The sequence below is a fragment of the Strix aluco genome, chromosome 19, assembly GCF_031877795.1.
Source record: "Strix aluco isolate bStrAlu1 chromosome 19, bStrAlu1.hap1, whole genome shotgun sequence".
Taxonomy (NCBI): Eukaryota; Metazoa; Chordata; class Aves; order Strigiformes; family Strigidae; genus Strix; species Strix aluco.
In genome coordinates, this window is record NC_133949.1 from 16,662,953 (window position 1) to 16,686,509 (window position 23,557).

General features: G+C 40.3%; 1 protein-coding gene across 5 annotated transcripts in view; it reads left to right on the top strand.

Annotated features, from left to right (window-relative positions):
* PITPNM3 (PITPNM family member 3) overlaps positions 1-23,557 on the top strand; it is a 114,673-nt gene that overhangs the window by 52,581 nt on the left and 38,535 nt on the right. For all 5 annotated transcript variants that reach the window (XM_074844950.1, XM_074844951.1, XM_074844952.1 and 2 more), the window contains 5 exons: positions 2,962-3,009; positions 10,258-10,334; positions 12,482-12,717; positions 19,269-19,458; positions 22,064-22,183. In XM_074844950.1, coding sequence (XP_074701051.1) covers positions 2,962-3,009; positions 10,258-10,334; positions 12,482-12,717; positions 19,269-19,458; positions 22,064-22,183 — 671 coding nt within the window. The remainder of the gene's footprint in view (positions 1-2,961; positions 3,010-10,257; positions 10,335-12,481; positions 12,718-19,268; positions 19,459-22,063; positions 22,184-23,557) is intronic.

Genomic DNA, 23,557 nt, shown 5'->3' on the forward strand with positions numbered 1-23,557 from the left:
TACCTCCTTTCCTGTCCCCCTACTTTCCCAAGTTTGACATAACTGTCCTCACACCAGTGTTACATTTGCCATGGCATTTTAAAAAAATATATTAACAAAACAGATTTTTCTATTCAGAAGTTAAATTTCACAGTATTCTTGCTGGGCTGAGAGCCGTGGTCTGAAGTGGAGCATAACCTCGTTTGTTCCAGTGGTATGGTTATGTTAAATGAATTCAGGTGATTAGAGCAGAGAAAGTCCTGCGTATCATAAAGCCTGCTGGCACTCCAGTAGCTCGTGTTGCAAGACTGTGTGAAGGAGGCAAAGAAGGATCCCCCTGATATGAGGCACACAACTCTTCTGCTGTGCTGTCTGATGCTGATCCCATTGGCGATGTCATCCCAGGGGAGAGCAAAATGAGACAAGAATTGTACAAAATGCCCTCTGACATCTCAGGAGCACAGATCTGCAAAGATACATGTATGTGTAATGACCATCTACCAGAGCATGACACTAAAGTTCACTTTGTGAATCTTTCTCGTACCTGCAGCTACTTTCTCTGGTGAACAGACGTGTTTTCTGCTGGTGTTACCAATCCTGTGGTCTCTTTTTGAAACCTACCAAATAAAAGTTAATTTCAATTCTGTAGCAAAAGTGGCTTCACTTTCCGTCAAGATCTGTTCTTTAGAGATGGAGAATTTCTACCTGCACAGCCATTTAAAGTTGTCATGGGAAGGAGATTTGTTGTTTTCCAGTCATGTTGTAATTTGTAGAATTGTGTATACAGGCGCTTCAGAAAGCTGGTCTGTGGTCTTGACCTGGAGGCCTAGTTTTTGCTTTTAGCTCTCCCATTCCTGAGAGCTTCACAGGTTCTTCCCAAGGCAACGACTGATGGCTGCTTTGCCTCAACAATTCCTCTCCCTGCAAGCTATTGCAGATAATACTTCTTCCCTAATAAGCTGAAAGCAGGTAACAGTTGTGACACAAGCTCTTTGGCAAAACAACTGTCTGTGAATTGCCCTGGTGAAGAATTGAATATGAAAGAGATTGTACGTGAAGTTTGGAAAGTGGTTACTTCAGGTAATTTTCATTCCTCCAAAGTCAGGTTCCAAGGTGGTCTCTTTGCTTGCAGTTTCAGCACAGAGTAAAGGCAGATTTCTATGATGTGTATTGAAGAGCCTGTCATTCCTTTTCCTTTTCTTTTCCTTTTCTTTTCCTTTTCTTTTCCTTTTCTTTTCCTTTTCTTTTCCTTTTCTTTTCCTTTTCTTTTCCTTTTCTTTTCCTTTTCTTTTCCTTTTCTTTTCCTTTTCTTTTCCTTTTCTTTTCCTTTTCTTTTCCTTTTCTTTTCCTTTTCTTTTCCTTTTCTTTTCCTTTTCTTTTCCTTTTCTTTTCCTTTTCTTTTCCTTTTCTTTTCCTTTTCTTTTCCTTTTCTTTTCCTTTTCTTTTCCTTTTCTTTTCCTTTTCTTTTCCTTTTCTTTTCCTTTTCTTTTCCTTTTCTTTTCCTTTTCTTTTCCTTTTCTTTTCCTTTTCTTTTCCTTTTCTTTTCCTTTTCTTTTCCTTTTCTTTTCCTTTTCTTTTCCTTTTCTTTTCCTTTTCTTTTCCTTTTCTTTTCCTTTTCTTTTCCTTTTCTTTTCCTTTTCTTTTCCTTTTCTTTTCCTTTTCTTTTCCTTTTCTTTTCCTTTTCTTTTCCTTTTCTTTTCCTTTTCTTTTCCTTTTCTTTTCCTTTTCTTTTCCTTTTCTTTTCCTTTTCTTTTCCTTTTCTTTTCCTTTTCTTTTCCTTTTCTTTTCCTTTTCTTTTCCTTTTCTTTTCCTGCCAAGTGATAGCTGGGGCATCTGAAGAAAAAGAGAATCATGGCAGAGTTCTTACTCTGTACTGCTGCATCCATCAGAGGAGTTAAAAATGATTATTATTCATTATATATTAACCCTAGTGGGGTTTAGTGTAACGGCATTTTTAATTGATGAGAAACAGTACATAAAGTTCTGTAGTCTTCATAAGGCACTGGACAGAAACTTTCACTGAACACAAGAAAAACCGAGGTCAGGCGACTGCAACGTGTGCACTGTTTTATTCACATATCATGGAGTGCCACCATCTTCCCTGGTCCTTGTCATTTGACCAGTCTGGGGTTTTTTTCCAAATACATAGAACACAATGTTGCTTCTGTTGTTTATTCAGACTGTGTCTCAGCAGAAGAGTGCCATCGCTATCACTTGTTTGAATATACTCAAATGGTGGGTAGGCTCCAGGAAAAAGAGTAAATTTTGCTTAGGCCTCTGAAGAAGGAATCTAGAGAAGGGCTTGAGACCTGTGTTCCCATCCCAGCTCTGAGGGTAGCTGTGGGCTGGTACCATTGGGTTTTCACTTCTGTAGTGGTGGAATGATGGCAAATGTGTTTACCATCCATGGCAGAGATGGCCTGAGTGCTGTAGGAGGCTTTTGTACGCATAAACTAATGAAAGGCCCTTCTATTCCCATATCCTTGTGTCTCTGTATTTTAGGTTTTTGTATTTAGATCTGAGAAAATCCCTTTGTACTTGCAACTTTCCCTGGACAGGTGGACTGTGGGAGGGAATGGGAGGACAGAGACATTCTTAAAAACACTGCTAACTAAATATTTGGAATAAGAATCTATTTTGTGTTGCTAGCTCAGTTATACTAATTCTTAGTTATTTGGAGATTCAGTGGCTAATGCTACAGGTAATCAAATAGATTCCTAGCCACAGTTTCATTGCTTATGATGCCTTTCTTGAAATGAAGAGTAAAATCTGGCTTCTAGACTAACCATTTTGATGAATAGATTAGAGCAGTTTTCAAGGTGTCATAAATGTTAAACTATTCCCATTGAAGCTAACGGGAGTTTTAGAAATCAGCATAGTGGTCAGTTGTAAAATATTTACTGCAATACAGTAGAAAAAGTGAAGAGCTTGATGTTCGTGCAGAGCAATCCTGTTTCACATTGTGGTTTTTTGCTTTTGCAGGTGAAGAGTCTGCATTTTGCTCATCTGGCTTTCTACAGGAAAAACAACGTGAGTTGAAGTTCTCGTTTTTCTCTGTACTAAGGCTGTTCGACAGCTAGAGATGATAGAATAGAAATCTTGACTAGCACAGCTCTGGTGTGATGTTATGTTGAGAAGGAAGATGGGTGTGGAGGGACCAGGATTCTTTTGATTTTTGTTTTAAACGTATTTATTTTTGATGTGGATTATGAAACTGTACCAAGAAAGTGCACGTAACATTAATTTAATGCCTTATTTAATTAGTGCCTTATAGCATTGGCTAGAGTGGCAGAGGTGGAGCATTGGAGGGTGAAGCTGCTGGTGTACAGGGTGGCTCATACAGGACAGTACAGTGTGGCTTGATTTGGAGCATAGAAGCCTTCAGTGCCTTGTGCTCTGGACTTTCTTCTCCCAGCTCTGCTTAAGGGAGGTACAAGAGGTGTTGCTGTTAAAGTTTTAGTGCTGTAGGAATGAAAAGTAGTGCAATGCCTGGTAGTGCTAGTGTTCCTTTGCTGCTGGTGCCCCACTTTGAGGAGTGTATTTATGTGTCACTGTGCTGTTGACCTTTCTGTGCTCTTGCATTGCTTGCTAAAGAGAGCAAATTGGCTTACAGAAACGGGTGGTGTTAATGAGGGTTGTCTTCTTTCCTCACAGTTCTCTCTGGGAACAATTGTTGGTCGCCCTCATTGAGTTCACAGTGGTCTGTTCACTACTGCTGCAGTGGTGTTCATAAGCACATGCTGTCACGCTGTGCCCACCCCTTCCCTTTGGAAAGGAAGCTTTGCCCAGCTCCTCTGGCCTGGCCCAAGAACTGGAGCTGAGGAGCGCTTGGGGTCTAGACCTTGGCCAAACCCTGTGTGTTGCTTCTACTCCAGGGCTCACAGTACAAGATCTGGTAGCATGTGTGTGTGCAAGACTCAGTCAGTGAAGAGATAGTGTGGAAGTTAACACAGGCATTGTCTCATATTGTGGCTTCCAGAACAGGATTGGGCTCAGCCATGCATGCCATTATTTTCCTCTAAACAGTGCAGTTTGCGGAACTGCATCTGCAATGTATTACAATATTCTTTATCATTTGTTAATAGAAAGCATATGTTACAGCCTTCATGTGAACATATTTCTCATGACAGATTTGTCATTATAAACGGCTAGTAATAGCACAGCAGATGGCAAGAAATGGCGTAATTTCTCATGGGAGTGTGATAATGGAAATAACAGTTTTCTTTGGGGACTACCACCACCTTATGCTTTCTACCTAAAGCAAGTTCTCTTGTTTTTAATTATAAATTCCTCCCTAATTAGCATGGCAAAATGTTACGGATGTTTGAAATGATCTGGGGGAGGAAAAAAAAAGAGGACCTGGCTTGATTTTTAGTACAGGTTTGAACTCTACTAAGAGACTGTTTGGGCAGTGAGTTATTTCAGGCATTAGACACACGGCTTGCTTGATGTCTCTGTAAGTCACTGATGAACGTGTACAACATATACACCAATTCCAGTGGGAATCAAGTCCAAACCAATCCCTGCTGGAGGCGCTGGCTCATTGGTATCTGCAGTAGCAGTGTACGTTTCTGTCTCCAGAAATACCTGCTAGATCTCCTCCCTAGTCATTAAACCAGTTGGCTCAGGTGGTAGCCACTGCTCCTGGATATTGACTGCTAGACTGAAAAGCAGTATAATTTCTGTAACGTGATTGCATTTAATTTAGGACTGTGAGCTGTCCTCCTTATAGTTCAGCATCTGATCAGCAATAGGTAAGTGTCAGTTCCTGTTTTTACTCATCTCCTTCACTTTAATTTGTTTTGGTACCGAATATTGCTAAGAGCCATGTAACTACTTAGGGTAGTTCTCAGTGAACTGATACGTGGTGCAGTGGCTGTCCTGACAAAAAATGCTTAATGGTTCCTGCTGGTTTTTATAATGCAGCCTTATGTTTTAAATGGCATCGGTTGATGATCTCCCAAAAAATTGAACTTTTAAATTTCATACTGTTGACATAGTTATTTAGTAATGAGGTCACCATTTCCATGTGATAGTTGAGCACCTACTATGATCACAGCTAAATCAAATTATTCACAGTACTTACATTTGGCCATCTGTTTAATTAAGGTTACTAGGTATTCCAGATTGGCTGAGTTAGCCCCAGATTATGGGATGTGTCTCTAGGATGCTATTTTGTCTCAGATTTTCATCTAGACATGGGATTTTCTGGTTTCAGTTTTCAGATTGGGTTAAGAGGGTTTACTTTTTCTCCAGGTCTTCAGTCTCTCTCTCTTGTTTTGTCTTCCCACAAAGAGAATGGGAGACATTTATTCTTTTCATTTGACTTGTTGCAGGTGGAGTATAATGGATTAATTTTGTTCTTTCCATCCCTCATTCTTCTGCTGTGGGTATCAGACTACAAAACTGTAGAAAGTTATGAAAGGTGTTTGTCAGAGCCTGGATTACAACTCCTGAGCAGATCTTATATTAAAATGTCAACAAATTTCCCTGGGGAGGAAATGGGAAATTGAATATTTTAAAAATTATTTGTTATTATTTTAATGAAAGTGCTCCTTCCCCTTTCCATCTTTCAGCTGTTGCTGTCCAGAATGCTGAATTATCCAGCCCTGTGCCTATGCTACTCAGCTGGGCTGCCCAGAGCTATCTGGGAGGCTGTTGCCTAATGCAGAATGGCAGTGCTGCTTCCCTGTAATCACTTCAGCTGATGAAATTACATGAATACATAAGCCAAAGATTTGGGAGAAGCCATGCCTGAGGAAGGGATAGCAGAATTACTCCCCCTTGCATTCAGCATGTGGGTTTGAAACTTTCTGCTATTGAAGAAGCAATAAAGATTTGAGAGCTAATAAATATCTGCATATTTCTGAACGAAGAATAGGCAGGGTTGTGCTTCTAACAAGTAGTTTTTGACCATACATTGGTTGATCAGTAGACTAGTGAGGTTTTGAATAGCTAGACAGTAATTACTTTCTTAGCCTTTGTCAGCAGTGTTCTTGTGGTGTGGGAAAATTACTGGGTACTAAGGTTAGGTTCTGCAACATGTAAAAACATTCTTATGATATGTAAAACCTGTATCTGTATTTATATTTCAATTGTATTCCTGCTTGCTGGTTTTGTGCATTGACTTTCTGCATTTTAAGATTCCAGTGCACAATCTAGAAGGGGACAGCTCAGGCCTGGGGAAGGCGAGATCTGAGTAACACCACTTTCACCCTACAAGAACCCGTATTCTAGTTGAGATAGATCTTCAAGTATCCACAACCCCCATCCCTGCCCTCCTGTGCTGCTGCAGGGGAGGACGTAGAGAATTTGGGAGTAAAGTTGAGCCTGGGAAGAAGGGAGGGGTGGGGGGAAGGTGTTTTAAGGTTTGTTTTTATTTCTCATTATCCAGCTCTGATTTGATCAGTAATAAATTAATTTCCCCAAGTCAGGTCTGTTTTGCCTGTGACAGTAATTGGTGAATGATCTCTCCCTGTCCTTATCTCGACCCACAAGCCTTTTGTTATATTTCTCCTCCCCTGTCCAGTTGAAGAGGGCAGTGATAGAGCGACTGGGTGGGTACCTGGTGTCCAGCCAGGGTCAACCCGCCACACTTAGGTGCCACACTGAAGCAAAAATTTGACCCAAGCCTTATATCCTAGCCAGCGATTTGGTTTTTGTCTGTTTCACTAGTCTGCCCCGAAGTGGATTTACACCATTTTCTTTCTTTGATTCTGACTGCATTTATGAGTGTGGTAAAGTGTTGTAGCTTAAATCCATCATATGCCATGCATTTTTTTCTTTCTGTCCTCAGTGGAGTCTTACACGCAAGGTAGTTTTGTGATTTAGCAGAATTTTGTTCCTTGTTCTTTTGTTTTTTATTTTTAAATTTTATTTTTCTTTATTGCCACACTACTGTACGTTCAGCTCTGTTCTCTGACAGGCAGAGTGTTTTGCAGACGAAGTGGGAGGCATAAAGTTTTGTGACAGATGAGTTAATTCCACAGTCTCAGACTAGCTCTGGAAAAGATGCTCCCGTCTGCAGAGGCAAGATTAGTTACCCTTTTAGAGGGAGGACATTGCACCTTAGAAGCAGAACAACTATCTGATTGTGACTTCTATCCTGCTATGCTGCCTGGGCTGAGGAAGCATCTGGGAAAAAAGATACTAGGAATTTGCATTCTGATTTGTAGCCTGCAGGAAACCAGTACAGTGATATTAGGCCAAGTTCACTCAACAGCATGAGGGACTCACTCTGCTCAGTAATACAAGCCAGGGCTGTGCAGGGTGGCTCGGCAGCTGAGTCTAGATTGAGGTTTTCAAGTGTTTTGCTCCCAGGAAAGCACTAAAACAAAGCAAGCTCTCAGTGTGTTTGGAGACCTGGTTGCTTTTGTAAACTTGGACATTAGGACAGCAGCTGGAACTAGCCACTGCTACCACAGCCCACTACTGATCCGTTTGTTTGGGTGCCCGCAGAGGAGCTGACCTTCTTGAGGAATGAGATTTCAGTGTGTTCTCCTATTCCCGTGTCTCCTCTCATGCATGATTTGAGAAGCCTGGTGGAACCTTGGTGTATTTGCAGGTTAATTAAAAGCAAGACAAAAGAAATGAACAGAAAGTTTTTAATGTTACCCCACCCTGACCTTTTCTGACTGCATCACTAGCTGTTAAAATGTAAGCTGTTACAACCCACTGGTTTCTGACTCTATGGGATTTGAGTACCTTTTTTGTTACTGTAATTTACATAATGATACAATTAACATAAATTGGTATAATGATGGTATGAATCAAGACAGCTGGAAAAATCTGTAAAATGTTGATAATGTCATCAGAGAGGTTCGGTCCAGCAAAACCGTGTTATTATTTTACCTCATTAAAACCCTTACGGCAAATAGTAAAACACATAATTTCTCTGTAATCAGTTTCATTTTGGTGCCTAATTAAATTTCGGTCATTTTCTCTAGTAGGTCATGCTGTCCATTTCTGTCTCCTACAGAGCTTTAGCTGCTGAATAGTCTTACCCTTTATATTGTCATCATGTCAGAGAAGGTCCCCCAGTTTTTTAAGTCCCTGGTATTTAACCTAAACAGTAAAGCTAAACCTATGTAGACCCAAAATCTGATTATCTTCCAAAGTATACAATCAGCAAATCTCTTGAAATGCTACATGCAGGACACAGCCCCCTGCCTCCCCCACTGTGGGACTGGTTTAGGTTTTTTTGTTTTTGTTTTTGATTTCCTCATTCTTTTTATGTTGAAACTGTACTTCTAGCTGCAGATTTTCAAAACCAGACAGTATACATTCTAACGTTACCACAGCCTGAACTTTTGGCAGTGTAGCAGTGTTCTGAAAACAGTTGAACTGTGCACGTTGGTATGTCTGAAAGAAAGGAATACCTTGTGTGCTTCCGTAGCCTGATCTGTGTGTCATCATTTCTGTACTCTCTAATATTACAAGTTGATATCACGCTTTTTTCTTTCTTTTTCTCAGCTGAAGTGAGAAAGCAGTTTTGAAAGAAGCCCAATTTTGTGACAGTGGGCTACTGTCATAACAACTAACAATACTATAGAAACTACTGTCATAACTAACAACAGTATAGAAATTGTGATTAAAACAATACCTAGAATCATAGTGTCCAGTTATCTGTGAGTTTTGTGTGTGCGAAGCAAGGAACTATGCTGCAACCTGACATTTGATGCATTAAGGAAAAAGCAAACCACCCTCTCTGCTGTCTAAAAGTGTATCTTTAGAACAAGGTTTTCAAAGGAACAGCACCCAAGTAATCCGAGGAAGTATTTTGACTGGTGCATTGCACTGTATAGATAACTGCAGAGATTTGGGAGCATGTGATAAGTCCTGGGTTTCCTGTTTCAGTATTCTCTTGAAGGTAAATATTTGTGGTTCACTATTAAGGTGGTGCCTCATGGCCCTGAATAATCCTTTTTCATGACACAAAACTAGTGTTTCTGTGGTACTGGTTCTGTTATGAGCTTAGCTGTTAAAAAACTGACACTTATTGGTACGATGACCTTCAGAAAAAAGCGAGTCTTCTGGGCAGGCTTTTGGAAACAGTGCTTAATTAGAAGCAGTTTTAAATTGCAGAGACTTCCAGAAAGCAATTGCATTTGGTGGAAGTTCAGTGTTTGTGGGTGTGTGTTGTTGATGGTGTGTTTGTTTTCTGGTGTTTTGTTTTTTGTTGTTGTATTGTTTTGTTTTATACAAGTATTAAATGCCTAATCCTTTAAATCCTTGCCTGCCAGAAATGCAAGAATAATTACTTTGCTTTAAAATGTGTTGAAACAGCCACAGAGGTTAAATAAATTTCCAGTGGCTATAAGGAATGATAGTGGTAGAATCTGCTGTAGAATTAGCTCTCAATCCTAATGCAGAAGAGTAGGGAGTGTTTGAAATGTGTTTTGGACTAAATTCAGTGCTTTTAGAATAACCTGGCCAGACCTGGCTTAACTGGTGTTCTTGGTGAGGTGACAATTACAGTCCGCTCTCTTAGGGTCTGGCAGACTGCCTGTAAACATATGTCAAACGGAGTGGAACCATAAACAGGGTGTGAACTCAGAATGCCGAAAAGAAAAAGTAAACTGAGTCATCTATAGCATTATGTGATGCATTTTTCTTCTGACATGCTGGAAGAAACAGAGGAAAATGTGTTTAAATCCAGAAAGCTGTTAGTGAACCACTTTGGTATTATTATTTAGTACAATCCTCTCTCATTAACTCCTAAAACTTGTGTCTGTCATGGAGGGAGGAAGGTCTCCCAGTTTTTCTCAGAACAGCTAACCCTCGTGAGGTGAGTAGAATTTTAAGACTGCAACACCACAGTCAGCTGAAGTTTTAAATTACAGATTTTTGGTGTCAACATTCAGAGGGGTTTCAAAGCCTTCTCCTCCCCCATGAGAGGAAGAAGGTGTTACAGAGATAGGAGGATTCACATCTTCTCTAGAATTTCATCGCTGTCTGTAGAAGGGAAGAGCACATTCCCTTGGGTTCTGCTGCTGCTGCTCCAGAAAGGCACAGGTGACCAACAGCAGCTGTGCCAGTACTGCACACCTTTGTATAAGGACCTGAATCCTGTTCTAAGTGTTGCTGTTAACAACAGGAGAGACTCTGTAATATGTAGGGCTGCAAGAAACCTTGTCTATTGTTCTATTTGTCTGCAAGATTTTCCATGAACAGATCTTTCTGTCTTGAAAGTAGAAATGTGCCTTACCTCCATAGATGGCTGTAAGAGATGAGGTAGCCAAATATTCATATGATCAATTATGTCTCTTTTCATTTCAGGTGAATTATATAGAGCCTCTTTAAGAAAACAGAGGGTCCCAGCACAAGGCAGTATTGAAATACACGAGGACAGTGAGGTGAGATTTCCCAAAACGTGCTGATTTCCAAGGAGTAGACATGTGGAAAGGCTCTGATATTGTTATTACGGAATTACAAACCCATTTGGTGGCTTAATGTGTCTTTCCCTTGTTCAGTAGGTGCACTGAAAATCATCACAAGCTTTTTAGACATTGCATAATTAACTTGGGTGGAAATATGACCCAGTTCTCTGAAGAGAAATTGTTATTTCTACTTAGTACTTCAGTGGAAATGCAGGTTTTGTGAAGCAGATTCAGCAGCAGTCATGAAATTGATAGTAGCAGAATTGCTTTTTTTTTTTTTTAGAAGCAGCAAAGAATCTAAACATGTTGTGTTCCTTCCAGTTAACTGATTAAGGTCCTCTGTCCACACATAGGACAGGCAACGGAAATGTCTACTTTTCTGTTTTTGAAGAATTCTAATCCTACAGCCCCCTGAAAATGATGACAGTCTTTGACTTCAGGTGTCCTTTTGATTAGCTCTTGAGCCCCTTGTCTCAGTCATGGCTGAACTGCTGAGATGCAAATTAACTGCATTCCCTTTGAGTCCTCCCTTGAAGGATACCAGTTAAATCCAGGTGAGAGACTTTTTGTAACAGAGACTTTAGCAATGTTGACCCACTTGAGTTTTTCCCTCTGCTTTGAAGCTTTCAGTTCCACCAACCCCTCAGCAGTGCCACTTATTTACAAACTGGCATTGGCTGCAGAAAGAGCTACTCTTAGCTTTTAAAGGCAATTAAATTTCTCTTCTGAATAACTGGAATGGGACCATATGGAGAGTGAAATTGTAAAGCAAGGAAAAGTGAAACCTTAAAAATTCTAGTAAAATCCAGTACTTAAGCAGATACAAGGCAGGTCAGCAAAACTGGACACTAAAAATTATGGGCTGAACAGAGATATAGTGGCTTTATGGAACAACTTAAAATTCTCTTATTTTCAAACATTTCTCTGTCACCATTATACAGGTGCTGAAGTTACCAATTTCTTTGTCTTATCCATGTCAACAACATTTCCACCCCTACCCCCCACTAAACTGCAGCCTGAAATGTATGTGTGTGTGTGTTTTCTTGTTAGCTTTTCTGATTAATGTTATTCTTGTTAAACTCAGAGAAATTATTCTCATTTTGTATTTACTGTTGAAGACTGTGGATTTCATTACGGAATTTAAGAATAAAGTGTCCAGAACTGCCTGATTCTCAGTATATCACCCTATCTAGCAATTAACAACCCTCAGACAAATACAAAAAATGTTACCATTATTTTTATTGTGTGTTCATATTTGGTCAGGAACTAGAAGTCTCCAGGAATCATGTGATCTAAAGTGAAGAAGAAAATGGCAGTAAAGATCTCCTAATATTTTAATGCATTACTGAGTTCTTCTTTGAGTGCACGTAACTCTCAAGGGGTAAAGAAAAAAAACAAGTGGAGTTGTGAGACATTCAAAATGTTTTTCCAGTCTCAAGTAGATAACATCTTGTTTATTCTGCAGAGCACACTGATTGTCGTCTGTGTATGCACGTATTCACATGTTTGTAAATGTATTTGTGAGGTTTATGGATATCAGCAATGATACATTTTTTACTCTTTCAGTAAATGTCTGGGTAAGTTAGCCCCATTTTTCATTTTAATATGAAGTTGCTAGTCTCAAAAGGCTGAGATAACTCTATCATCTGCTTTTGTTGGATGTTTTCACTGGCAGAGAAGTTTGTCTTTTTAGAACCTGTGATGATTTGAGTTAGAACCTTTCCAGTAAATGCAGCAGCCTCGTTCATGGTACCTAGACAGACGTTCGCTTAGTCTGTCTGTGGATGTTGGAACTCTTCTCCAGTCTCAAGATATTTAAAGTAGCTTTTGATGTACACAAAGCTGTTTATATTCTTTGTTGATCTGAAACCTGCATCTGTGCTGCAGGGGTTTTCTGTCAGAGCATAGTGTGCTCTACCTGGTTCAGACATACTTGAATTAAATGGAACACGGGGCGCGCACACACACACACACACTGCCCCCCGCCCCACGAGGGCAAATATCACAGAAGGATCACAGTGGGGGTGGGGGGTTAAAAATCACTGCTAACTGCTTGTAGATGTTGATACCAGCACTGTCCGTAAAAATGCTTCCTCCCTTCTTATTCCCTTTTTTTCTCACAGGAAGGAGTTCAACACCAGAACTGCAAAACTCATGTGCTAATTTTGATCCTACATGGGGGGAACATCTTGGACACTGGCGCTGGGGACCACAGCAGCAAGCTAGCAGACATCAACACCTTCAGTTCTGTGTTTGAGAAAGTGACACGAGCCCATTTTCCTGCTGCTTTGGGCCACATCTTAATCAGACTTGTTCCCTGCCCAGCAATCTGTTCAGCAGCTTTCTCTCTTGTTTCCAAGTAAGTTGATTTGCATTTTCTAATATTTGGCTTTGCAGTGTGGTTTTGAATGGCTTTCTGTGACCTGTCTTTCTCATAATGAAATGCTGCAAATCCTTCTTAATCTTCTGCTTACTGCAAGATGTGAAACAATCTTTCATCCTTTTCTAAGTGGATATATTTGTTTAAAAAGAAAAAAAAGCGAACCCAGAGCAAAACCCAAAAAACCAAAACCTGTTGTCCAAATGCATCCAAGAGGGAAAAAAAATAATCCAGAAGAAATCTGGACAGAAGAAGAAAACTGATAACTGTTAACTTCTCTTCGCCCCCTCTCCACCTGCCTAATGTGACCCCAAAATATCAGTATTCAACTTTCATCTTACTTTAAAATTGAAACTTAACTAGATCTGCATCCAAATATGCCAGCTGACATCTGTCTGTCTTATTCATCTGTTCATTATTTGGACATTGTAGGGACAGGATGTTGCGCAAACCCTCCTGATAGTTTTAATGCTTCCTCTTTTAGAAACAAAAATGGCATATTGCTAACATTGGTTTAGGAATAAAGTGGAGACTGTGAAGTGTTGCTGAGAAACTTAGACTGATTTAAGTAAATTCTGCTTTGCCCTGGAAAATTGAGAACAGAAAGAAATATTTAAAACGAGCAATTCAACACGTCTTCTTGGTGAGAGAGAATTTACATACAAACATGGTTTTTACATTCTAAGATGACAAAACTTCATGGAGTCCAACCGTAAACCTAACAGTGCCAAGTTCACCAGTAAATCATGTCCCTAAGTGCCACATCTACACGTCTTTTAAATACCTCCGGGAATGGTGATTCCACCACTTCTGCACTCAAAGCAAGAATATAACTTTGACCTGTTAACTGTGCATCAACAGTGGTACGTGTTGAAGTCCCTGTGTGCACGCTCATATGAAGGGTATTGTCACCTTGCAAAACTATTACTACTATTTTACAATTGTTATGTGTATGGCACTAACAATTACAGATATACACTCTTTTCAACAATGGTGTGAGATGTGAAAAATGACATGTAGCAGTTCCTTCAGGAGAGGAAATAGGACTCTAGTTATAGTGTCCACTTGGGGATCAGGAGATACGGATACTATTCTTGGGTCTGTAACAAATTTCCTGGTTGACCATAAATGAGAAAATCAGTCTGTCAGTGCCTCACTTCTCAAATTTGTTGAACAGAAACAAGGCTAAAATGATTTAAGGAGGAATTTTTCTGTCATTAGCCAAAGATCTAACATAAGGCCTGAGAAAGAAACAGGGAGATTTCTGCTGTCTAGACTGTGCCTCTAGCCTAGGATATATCGGAAAAGCCTAAGGGATGTAGGGGTTAGAGGGTACTGTGGTTAAGGCCTGTTCCCTGCAAGCTGGAAAGGAAACAGCTATGCCAAGACTTTACTCTGACAACTGGTACCTTGTTAAGCATGAGAGGAGATGATTCATGAGGGAAGGAGAGTGATCTGGGTGTTTCTTTGTCAGATTATCATCACTGAGGAACAAAGGCTGATCTTAGCCTGTATGATCAAGATGTTACACTTTCATTCCAAGCCTATTAAATGGCCAGGCAGCCTTATAAGGTTCATACAGAAATGAGGACCATAGCAGCAATAGTGTCACCAACTTAATTTTACTTTTTTTTCCCCTACTGAAACAACTTTTCTATGCAGCATTATTTTCACACTAAATGAGTGGAAGTTTTAGCAGGTGGTGAGCAAACTTTCCTTTGAGTGCTGTATGATTGGCTTCCACATCATTGTAATGATAATCTATTATATTCCATCAATTCTGGTAGTGTAGTTCTGATTGCGCTCTAGTTCTGCTAGCCCAAGCAGTAGTCTAGAAGATAGTTGAACAGATACAGAATATTCAGTAAGAAAAAGGATTGAAATCTTAAAATCTTTTTGATGTTGTTATTTATCCCCATGGCTCTAGTGAAATTAATTTAGAAATAACAAATGGAATTTTCCATTGGATGTATCCACTTCAGTAGCTGCTCTTCCTTACCCACTTTTTCAGTCTTGCAATTCTCTCATTAGATGAGAGAACCTTTTCAGGTAACATTTCTTTCCTTAGTGATATTTTCCTTGATATAAATATTTCAAATGGTGTGAGAGAGAAAGGAGAAAGAAACACATGCTCTTGGGCCTGCTTCAACTTTACAAGTGTAAACGAGGAATAACTAGTGAACTCTGCAGTGATGGGGAAGAGAGAATCAGATTCACTTGGTTTCTTCTTTTCTAAGCAAAGAGGAGCTTTTCCTAAGTGATGGTCACTTTTATAGTCTTTTTTGTTGCAGTATATTGCCCAAGGTTATATTTGAACCTCATGTAGAGCAGAAAACCCTACAGAAGAGTTGAGGAGGTCTACAACCATGTTTTGGACCATAAGATGCAGCAATGGTGATGCCTGCTGCCCAGATGACAGAGTTAGAGAGGACAGATGGGGAATACATTAAAGTTCTGAAATACTAGGTGGACATAAAGCTGTGACAAGGATATAGGAAGAAGAGGTGGCAGGGTGCAGACCAGACTGGTGGAAGGTGTGCCTGGCTGTTTGCATCAGGGGGAATACACTGAAACAAGCAGGAGAGTAGAGGTGTGTGTATGTCCAAGTTGCTGCCCTGTAAAGGAAGAGTACTGATAGTAGAAGAGGAGGTGAAGCATTGAAGAGTGTTTGGGAGATCACCCTTGCTCATTTGGGCCATTGATTAGCACGGGGCTTGGTAGTGTCTCTCAGGCATCCCATAATGCAGTGCCTGCAGGTCTCGACTATCTGGAAGAAGAGCTGCTAGAGTGGAAGGAAGAGTGTGTGCTGGCAGCCCAAATGAACAGAGCTCCTGCTTGCTTTCTCTGGTTTTTGATTCCCTCTTGTTGCAGCACATGGTATTCAGCCAGACTGAAAATAGCCAAGCTGGATGTTTGAATGTCCTGTGGAATCATTCCCAGCGCTGACATAAGATTGGTATTGCTGTGGTATGTTCTTGCATGGAGCTGCTTGTGATGTACCCATTTGGGGCTGACGAAAGGAGAGATGATTCCCTGCACTCACATTTCTGCAGCTTCATACCAGCAGCTTTCATAGCCAGAACTCCAGGATGCAGTTGTGGAACATAAACTTGTGGTAACCATTCCATTTAGCAAACTGTAGGGGAGGAAGTGTGTTTTTAATTACTGTGATGTTTCATCGAGGGGGAGCCAGATGACTGACTAAGCAGCAGCAGCAGCAGCACAAGATTTTGTGCTTGGTTTGAATGTATCCTCCATTTTCTGAATGTGCATGCATAGTGTGTGCCAAGGTAGTACAACCCTCTGTTTACCTTGGCATAGGTTTTGAATTATGCTGTGTCTGTGTACTGAGTGCCTGGGTTCAGAGGGATTCCACTGGGACTTTTCATCTGAATGCACCTATGCAGTTCTCCTCCCTGCCTTGCAAATAGTGGCAGAAAGGAAAAGGATCTTTCAGGGCAATATCACTCTGTCTAGTAAGTGTTTCAGATTGTTTAATCTGGTCTGCTCCCATCTACTCCCATCACTTTCAGTTTCCTGTATCTCTCATCTAAATCAGAAAGACAGTGTTTATGCAACCTGTGTAAATTTATCATGCATGACTCGTCTCCTGTGACACTTATTTCCATCTTTGCTGCTAAGGACAAGTAAGGGTTAAAACTAAGGCACATTCTTGTTCCAGCTAGATGACTTGAGACCCACCTCTTCCCTTGTCAGGGAGAAAAATATCCCAGCATGGATCAACTGTTACGCTTTTTATAGCACATGATTTGATGAGCACACACTGGTTCATACCCCAGACCAGAGCGCCTAAATTACAGTGTTAGCCAAACTGGAGAACAGTAATTGCAAATCTGGGGGGTTAGGGGACGGAGAGAGAAGGAAAAAAAGGCCAAAACAGAAGTTACATTTAGGAAGCAAACACTTAAGTAGGAAAGTACACATATGAATAATCAAATGAGATTGAAGTTTTGAAGTGCTCAGCCCCTTGCATGCTCCTTGTACAGTGGTGGGTCCTGCAGTGTAAACTCTCAGTGTTGCATTTGCCTCATCAATTTTTTAAAATACTTTTATAATTTGATTAGAAAATGTATGGAGAAGTTCAGTCATTATGATTTGAGTATTTCCTATTCCTTGTTTTTATTTTATCCTGAAAGTGGAGTAAGTAAAAGCATAGTGTGGCATTCAGAAACAGCAATAGCATGTCCCTAAGAGTGTCAGTGTGGAGTGCAGACAGCCAAACCATAACTGTCAAAAAACTGTTGTGTGACAGTTATCCAAACAAGTGTTACCATATGGGTGATTTCCCCCTCTGCTTTCTCCTCTCATCTCTGCCATGGTCAGGGACTGCTGGCCTGAGGAAGTTTTGAGGAGGGACCAGTGTTTTGTCTTGATTTGCATCTAGCCAGATGCTTTCTGCTTTCAGCTTCAGCTTTTATTCCCTTGTTCCTTCTTTCCTCACCCCACCCCCTGGGCTGAATATCCCCTCACCCCCATCTCCGTGGTGCAGCCTCCGTTATCCCTGCTGGCAGATGCCACTGTGCCCTCAGTTGCCTCTCCCCCAGGAGCCATGGGTACTCTTACCTGCCATGGAAGACCAGCTCTGTCTTGCAGCCTCGTCGTTTGCTGCCGTTCATCGGGGAGGTGTTAGGGTCTAACGCTGGTGACTTTATCTGTCAGTCTCTTACACTTAGTGATTTCAGCTGCTTCCTTGTGATTTCCCTCTCCATCTCCAGCCTTTGTGCAAGGGTGATGTTTCCAAGCTGAAGCGCTGGACTGACCTGCAGTGTCCTGCTGATGCATCAGGATAACAACACTTGTGCTCCTCTCAGCCCCAGTGCTGATATTTTACGTGTTTGTCTCAGCTTCAGCACTAATACTTAGCACTTTTCCTGTGATACACAACTTCATCTCATCCATACGCTCTATCAGTGGTCTGGATCTTTCTTCCCTTTGTGTTGTGTCTACAGCAACAACGGAGGTCTCTGTGGCTTCAACCTTTATAATAAAATAAATTGGAATTAAACCCAAACCCTCATTTCTAAACCAGTCTAGATGATAATTGCTCAATTCAGTTTGATCTATATTCCTTTAGCTATGAAAAAAAAAAAGACCAGCTGTTTATTTTTCTGTTGACTCTATTTTGTGTAGTTCTCTTGTGAATATTGTTTGCATTTTACTTCTATTATGAAAATATATGCAGGGTTTTTTTTTTTCGATTTCAAACATTCACTTCATAATTTTTTTCCTCCTGTGTTTCTCCCTTTCCCTTTCTGAGTTGTTACCTGCCAATTGTTATAGTAAATGAGGCCTTTTTATGTAGGTTTTTAAGGTTTGGTTTTCATTTTTTGAGAATTAGTATTCATAACTGTATGTCTGCTGTGCATTTGGATGATCAGATCAGCTGGCAAAGTGGAGCTGTGTTAATTGGTAAATTGACATAGCCTGGCAGACCAGCTGAGCTCCAGGACATAGAAACTTTTACACTGCTTTGGATGAAAAATACCAAATCATTGGAGTGTTTCAGCAAGAGAAGTGTGGAAATTCCCGTGAGGCTCAGGACATGAACACCGACCAGCTTCCATACTTCAGCATCGCAAGTCTTCTGTTCTTCCATTACCCTGGTAATAGTCTCAAGGATGCAGGTTTTAGCAAAGACAGACTAATTCCATCTTGGACAGCTTGCTTTTTAATATTGTTACAGACCACCAAATTCCTAAAGAAAGTGGCTGCAGAATAGTGTTGAAGTTGCCTGCCTGCAGCTTTGGATGAACTGAATTATCTGAATTACATCTGACTTTCCTTTAATCTCTAAAGGACAGTCAACTTCCTGTAAGAGAACACACTAACGTGCCTTGCATCTTTGGCTCTCTGTGAATTGTTTTCCCCACTCATCAATAAAAATCAGTCACGACACGATGGGCAGATTTACTGAGAAACTTGCAGGGTGCACCTCCAAGCTAAAATAAAACTGACATCCTATAAAATTTAAGCTTGTGCTTTCAGTCAAGTTACCTCCTTTATGCAGAATGTTACTATGCCAACATTTACATGTGATTTCAGAATGTGTGCAGCCTTGTTCCATATTTTGGAAAGGATGGGACACTGGGAAAAATGTTTTTGGATGCTTTTGAACAATAATTCACTCAAAACCACACAAAAATCTGTCACACTATTCCATTGTGATGATTGGGTCCCATTCTTCGATGCAGTAAGTTGTTATATGGGAAAAAAACACCCTGAAACAGAATAATCTCTTTGCTGTTCTAAATTATGTCTACTTGTATGTGGAAAAATTGCATGTAGTATGTTTAACTACAGAAATGCCTTCTACCATGATCTCATTCACATAAAGCAGTAACTCCTTGATTTTTTAAAGCAGCTGAATTCTGTGAGAAAATGATCCTTCCTGTATTCTCTTATTGTGAAATGCAGTAGCCCGACCCGTTTCTATTAATAAGTACCTGTTCATTTTCTAATGCTGTGTGCTGCCTCTTGCATTTCTCTGAGGATAGCATGTCCTTCTCTAGCCTAAATCCCTACAGCTACGATGAGAGCTGTCTCAGCAGCAGTGAAGACCACATCCCACTGGCTGCCTTGCCCTTGCTGGCTGTTTCATCCCCTCAGTACCAGGATGCTATTGCCATGGTGATCAGTAGAGCCAATCAAGTTTACAATGAATTTCTCAAATCTACAGATGGGGCTGGTTTTAATGGACAGGTAAGACTGTTTTCCGTCAAAGTAAAATTCCTTTGGAGCAAGGCTATTTCTTTTTAAGCCATTGTGTTGAGGATTTTGAGTTATGAGTGTGGGACGATGCTGCAGATATGATGAGTGAATGTTAGCATGGGGTTACCTGTGCAAAAATGCCTTCTCAGTGCCCAGCATGAGAAACTGCACAGGATTCCAGAAATGCCTATCTAACCTGAACTTACTCGGTTGGTAAGAGCTGAGAGCATAAGGAATCCAACATTTAACTATTGCTGTTTCTTTTTTGCCCTCATTACAGTAGTAATAAAACAATTGACAGTAAAAAAACTTAGAAAACAAATACTCAGTTGCCAGCACTGTTGCAGGTTTCCTGTGTAATTGGGAGAGCCATGTAATTTTTCTGGTGTGATCCACTCCTCAGTGAAGTCACCTGCAGACTTCTTCCAGCTGATGTGTCACAGTTCCTGTTCCTGCTGCTTCATCTTTAGACTACAAAACCCAGTACTTTACTGCTTCACATAGAATAAATATGATACTGCTACACTGTGTGAGTTACTGAAAATATTTTGTGATGGGGCCCTCTATGTAGCTGGAAACATGCACCCCCTTAAAGTCCAGTGACCTCCAGACTTCAGAAAAAGAAAAAAAATGACATTTAGTATAGAGTACAGTGTAATCTTTGAAGGAAAGCATGCATCTTATTACACAAACAAGTTGTTTTCCATAACAGTAATAACATTATGCTGTGGCATATCAGTATTTTTAGACTAAACTTTGGATTGAAGCCAGTTTCAATATCCATAGTGAACTATTATTTCTTGAAGCATAAAACCAGCCCAGCTGCAGTGACAGGACATTACAAAAGGTGAGATTCTGTAACGAAGAATTATACCAGTTACAGAAATAATTGTGAAAACAGTTCTCTCAATAGAAATTGAGTGTTACAGGTTTTTTCTTTGACAAAGCTACAAAGAAGTCTCCTTGGTGTGTTTTACAAACCTTATATATTAATATTTCATGTGGAAAAAGTCTGCATGACCTCTGTATGCGCCACAGAATTTTCACCATCAACAATTACCAGTACTGTTTAAATGGAAATGACTTTCCTGTGCTGTCTACAGTGCTTTGCTTTGGTGCTTATACAGAAATCTCAACTCTACATCTGACTAAGTGCTGTACTTCTGAAATACATACCATATAACATGACCCCCACCCTGTCTGTATCTTTCATATTTCATTCTTTTCTGTCCATTTATACTGCAAGTTCATTAGATCAGAGATTGCCTTTTTGGTTTTATGCAGCATCTGGAACAAGTTAATTCCATTACCTTAATGCCAGTAATAACGAGGATTAGAAATGGAATGGTAAATTGAAGGAGATACTATTAATCCCCCACAAATGTGATGTTAATTTTGTTAAGGTTAACTGTATCCTATAATTTTCAGTTCTTTGTGGGCTTCATTGTGTGGTGTACGAATTTAAAACACAGAGACTAAATCAGCATGCTGTTCCAATTTTATACAACTTTAGAATCAGGATTGTCTTAGGCTAGATGTTACATTAATGTATTTTGATTTTTTTGGTTGGTTGTTTCTGTCCCAAGAAATGCACTCAATTAACAGAGTGTGGTATGTGGAAACGCCCTAAGAGAAGTTTGAGGTTTTTCCCTACCTGCATCTTGAAGCACTTGCTTTTCCTAACATGTTTCACTGAAGAAATTGTGCACAACATGTGGTTATCCAAAGCTTGTAGCCAAGCTGAATTAAGGCTAGAAGCAAGTTAAGGTTTGTAAGGAGAGGTAATGTCTTCTGTTAAACGAACTGGAGTTGGGAACAGCAGACTAGACGTTTGCTGCAGTTTGAGAATTGGAGAGAAAGTGTTGCTGGAACCTGTGGAACCGTGGGGATTGTTATCAAGGAGAAAGATAATACAGTGATTACTCATCCTCAGACACAGGCAGGGGGACAGGGAGAAAGAATGATCTCTTACAGGATGGAGAGGTGTTCAGTGGAATTGGCTTGTGAGGTAGATTCTAGTGTTCCATAAAATTACTCCCAGCTATTGAATTCCCAATTTTAGTACTTTGTATTTTAATTCCCAGGTCCGCACTTTGAAGGTAGCTTGTATGTTTATATTAAATGTGAAGCAAGAGTGAATCTCTCTGCTTAATATCTCATTTAAAAGTTCTGTCCCCTTGTCCTGATAGGGAAGTACCAACCTGTTTTTAATCTGTTGAGATCCTCTTCCCTGTATGACTCTGAAGGAAATGTTCAGTGGCTTGAAATCTTTGAGAGACTGGTTGTCCGGTGATCTGGACTTTTCAAGCTGGAATCTGGCTGCAAATGACTGGAAGAATTCTAGTCCGTTTGGCAGAACTCCCAGCTGGTCAAAATAGTCCCTGGGACAGATATTGTTGGCATGGGGTGTATGTCTGGAGATAAAAGGATGTGGCAGAAAGTGGCTACACATTTTCAGCTGCAATAGGAATCAAGGTGTAAAAAACAGGAACAAGGGTATGGAGTAAGACAGCAACTCCTCTGCAGTGCTGTGATGCTTTTTCTTTATTTTAACATACTTGCTACATCTCCTAAAAACATATTTTTATTTTCTCAGGTGTGTCTCATTGGTGACTGCATTGGAGGAATTTTGGGCTTTGATGCCATCTGCTCTAATTCTAATACAGCTGATGAGAGTCGGAACAGCAGCAGGAGAGGAAGCACCAGCAGCATCCAGGTGAAGAGAAAAAATCCACACAGCTGAATCCCTATACATTCATTCCCTGGAGGAAATCAGCTCCATGTAAACCAGAGAAAATTTAAGGATTTGGTAAATTGCCATGATAACACGGGGTTTTGCTCGTATATCAAAAAGTTGCTGTCTGAAAATTAAGTCTGCAGCTTCAGTTTTATGATATACAGAAATCACTAGTGAAGGCTTTAGCTGTAAATCTTTAAAGTAGGGTTACCAAGTGCCCTTTATTGTATCCCTAACTGTAGATGCAGACATGTCCCCTCTCAGTAATCTCTGGTAGGTTCCTGTTTTTGCCAAAATCTTTTATCTTTCTTTTTATAATTTTTTTATTCACATAAGGTCTGGAATTCCTTATGCTACTGCCTGGGGGTAGTCTAGCATTAAGATGTGTTCATGAGTAAGTTGTAGTGACTTGTGAAAGAATGCCTCCTTCCTGATAAGGAATGCAAGACATCTGAGGATCTGTGAACGGATCACTGAGCATAACAGTGTCTGAGTGCTACATTTGGAGAGGAGGATTAATTCTAACTGTGATCCAGAAAAGATTTTGTGATAGTAAAAGCACAGTTTTTTGAAGTAATGCTAGCACATAAGCTTCATTATTGTGTTCAACACCTAAGAAAGAAAACTGAAGTTCAACTCATCTTATGTACTTCAGACTCAAGTGGATATGGGGAGGGGGTGTGGTGTATTGGAGTTGACACCGAGTGATGTGCCCACACTCCATTCTTTGGTGATTTTTGTGACCATGGCCAAATTGTTTCATCTCGTGACTCTTTAGTTACCTCTCTCCTCAAAAATGGGCTGAGTGATTCCAACCTGCTTGGTTCAGTTGAGAGCTGTGTGTGATGGGAGTACACTTGAGCAAAGAGAAAACCTTTGAATGTTTCCAGGAAGGAGAATTACTCACCATTAATAACATTGCTTTGGATTCTCAGCAGCCAGCCTTTGATAGTACCAACACTGAGGACAATGCTTTGCAGGCAAAGTAAGTGGAGAAATTGGTCCTCCTGGATCCCAGTCCTACAGTAGGGTTGATTGTGCAAGGGCTGCTGATGAATCTGAGAGTGGGGATCAGGCTTTAGGGAGTATAGGTCCTTTTGACTTCCCTGCTCTTATAGGTTCAACTTTCCTGTATTCCTCTCTTTCTTGATACCACAGAGCTTTTCTTCCTATTCCTCTCTCCATCTTTTCCCTTTTCTCTTCCCATCTTCATCTCTACTACTCTGTGTGTTCAGAAGAACTAAATATTGTTTTCCTTCCTTACCTTGTCTTTCTATCCGTTGTTCTCAGCTTGCTCCCAAGAAACACATTCAGGAGGACTCTTTTTTTACTGTTTCCCCCCCTTCCACCCCC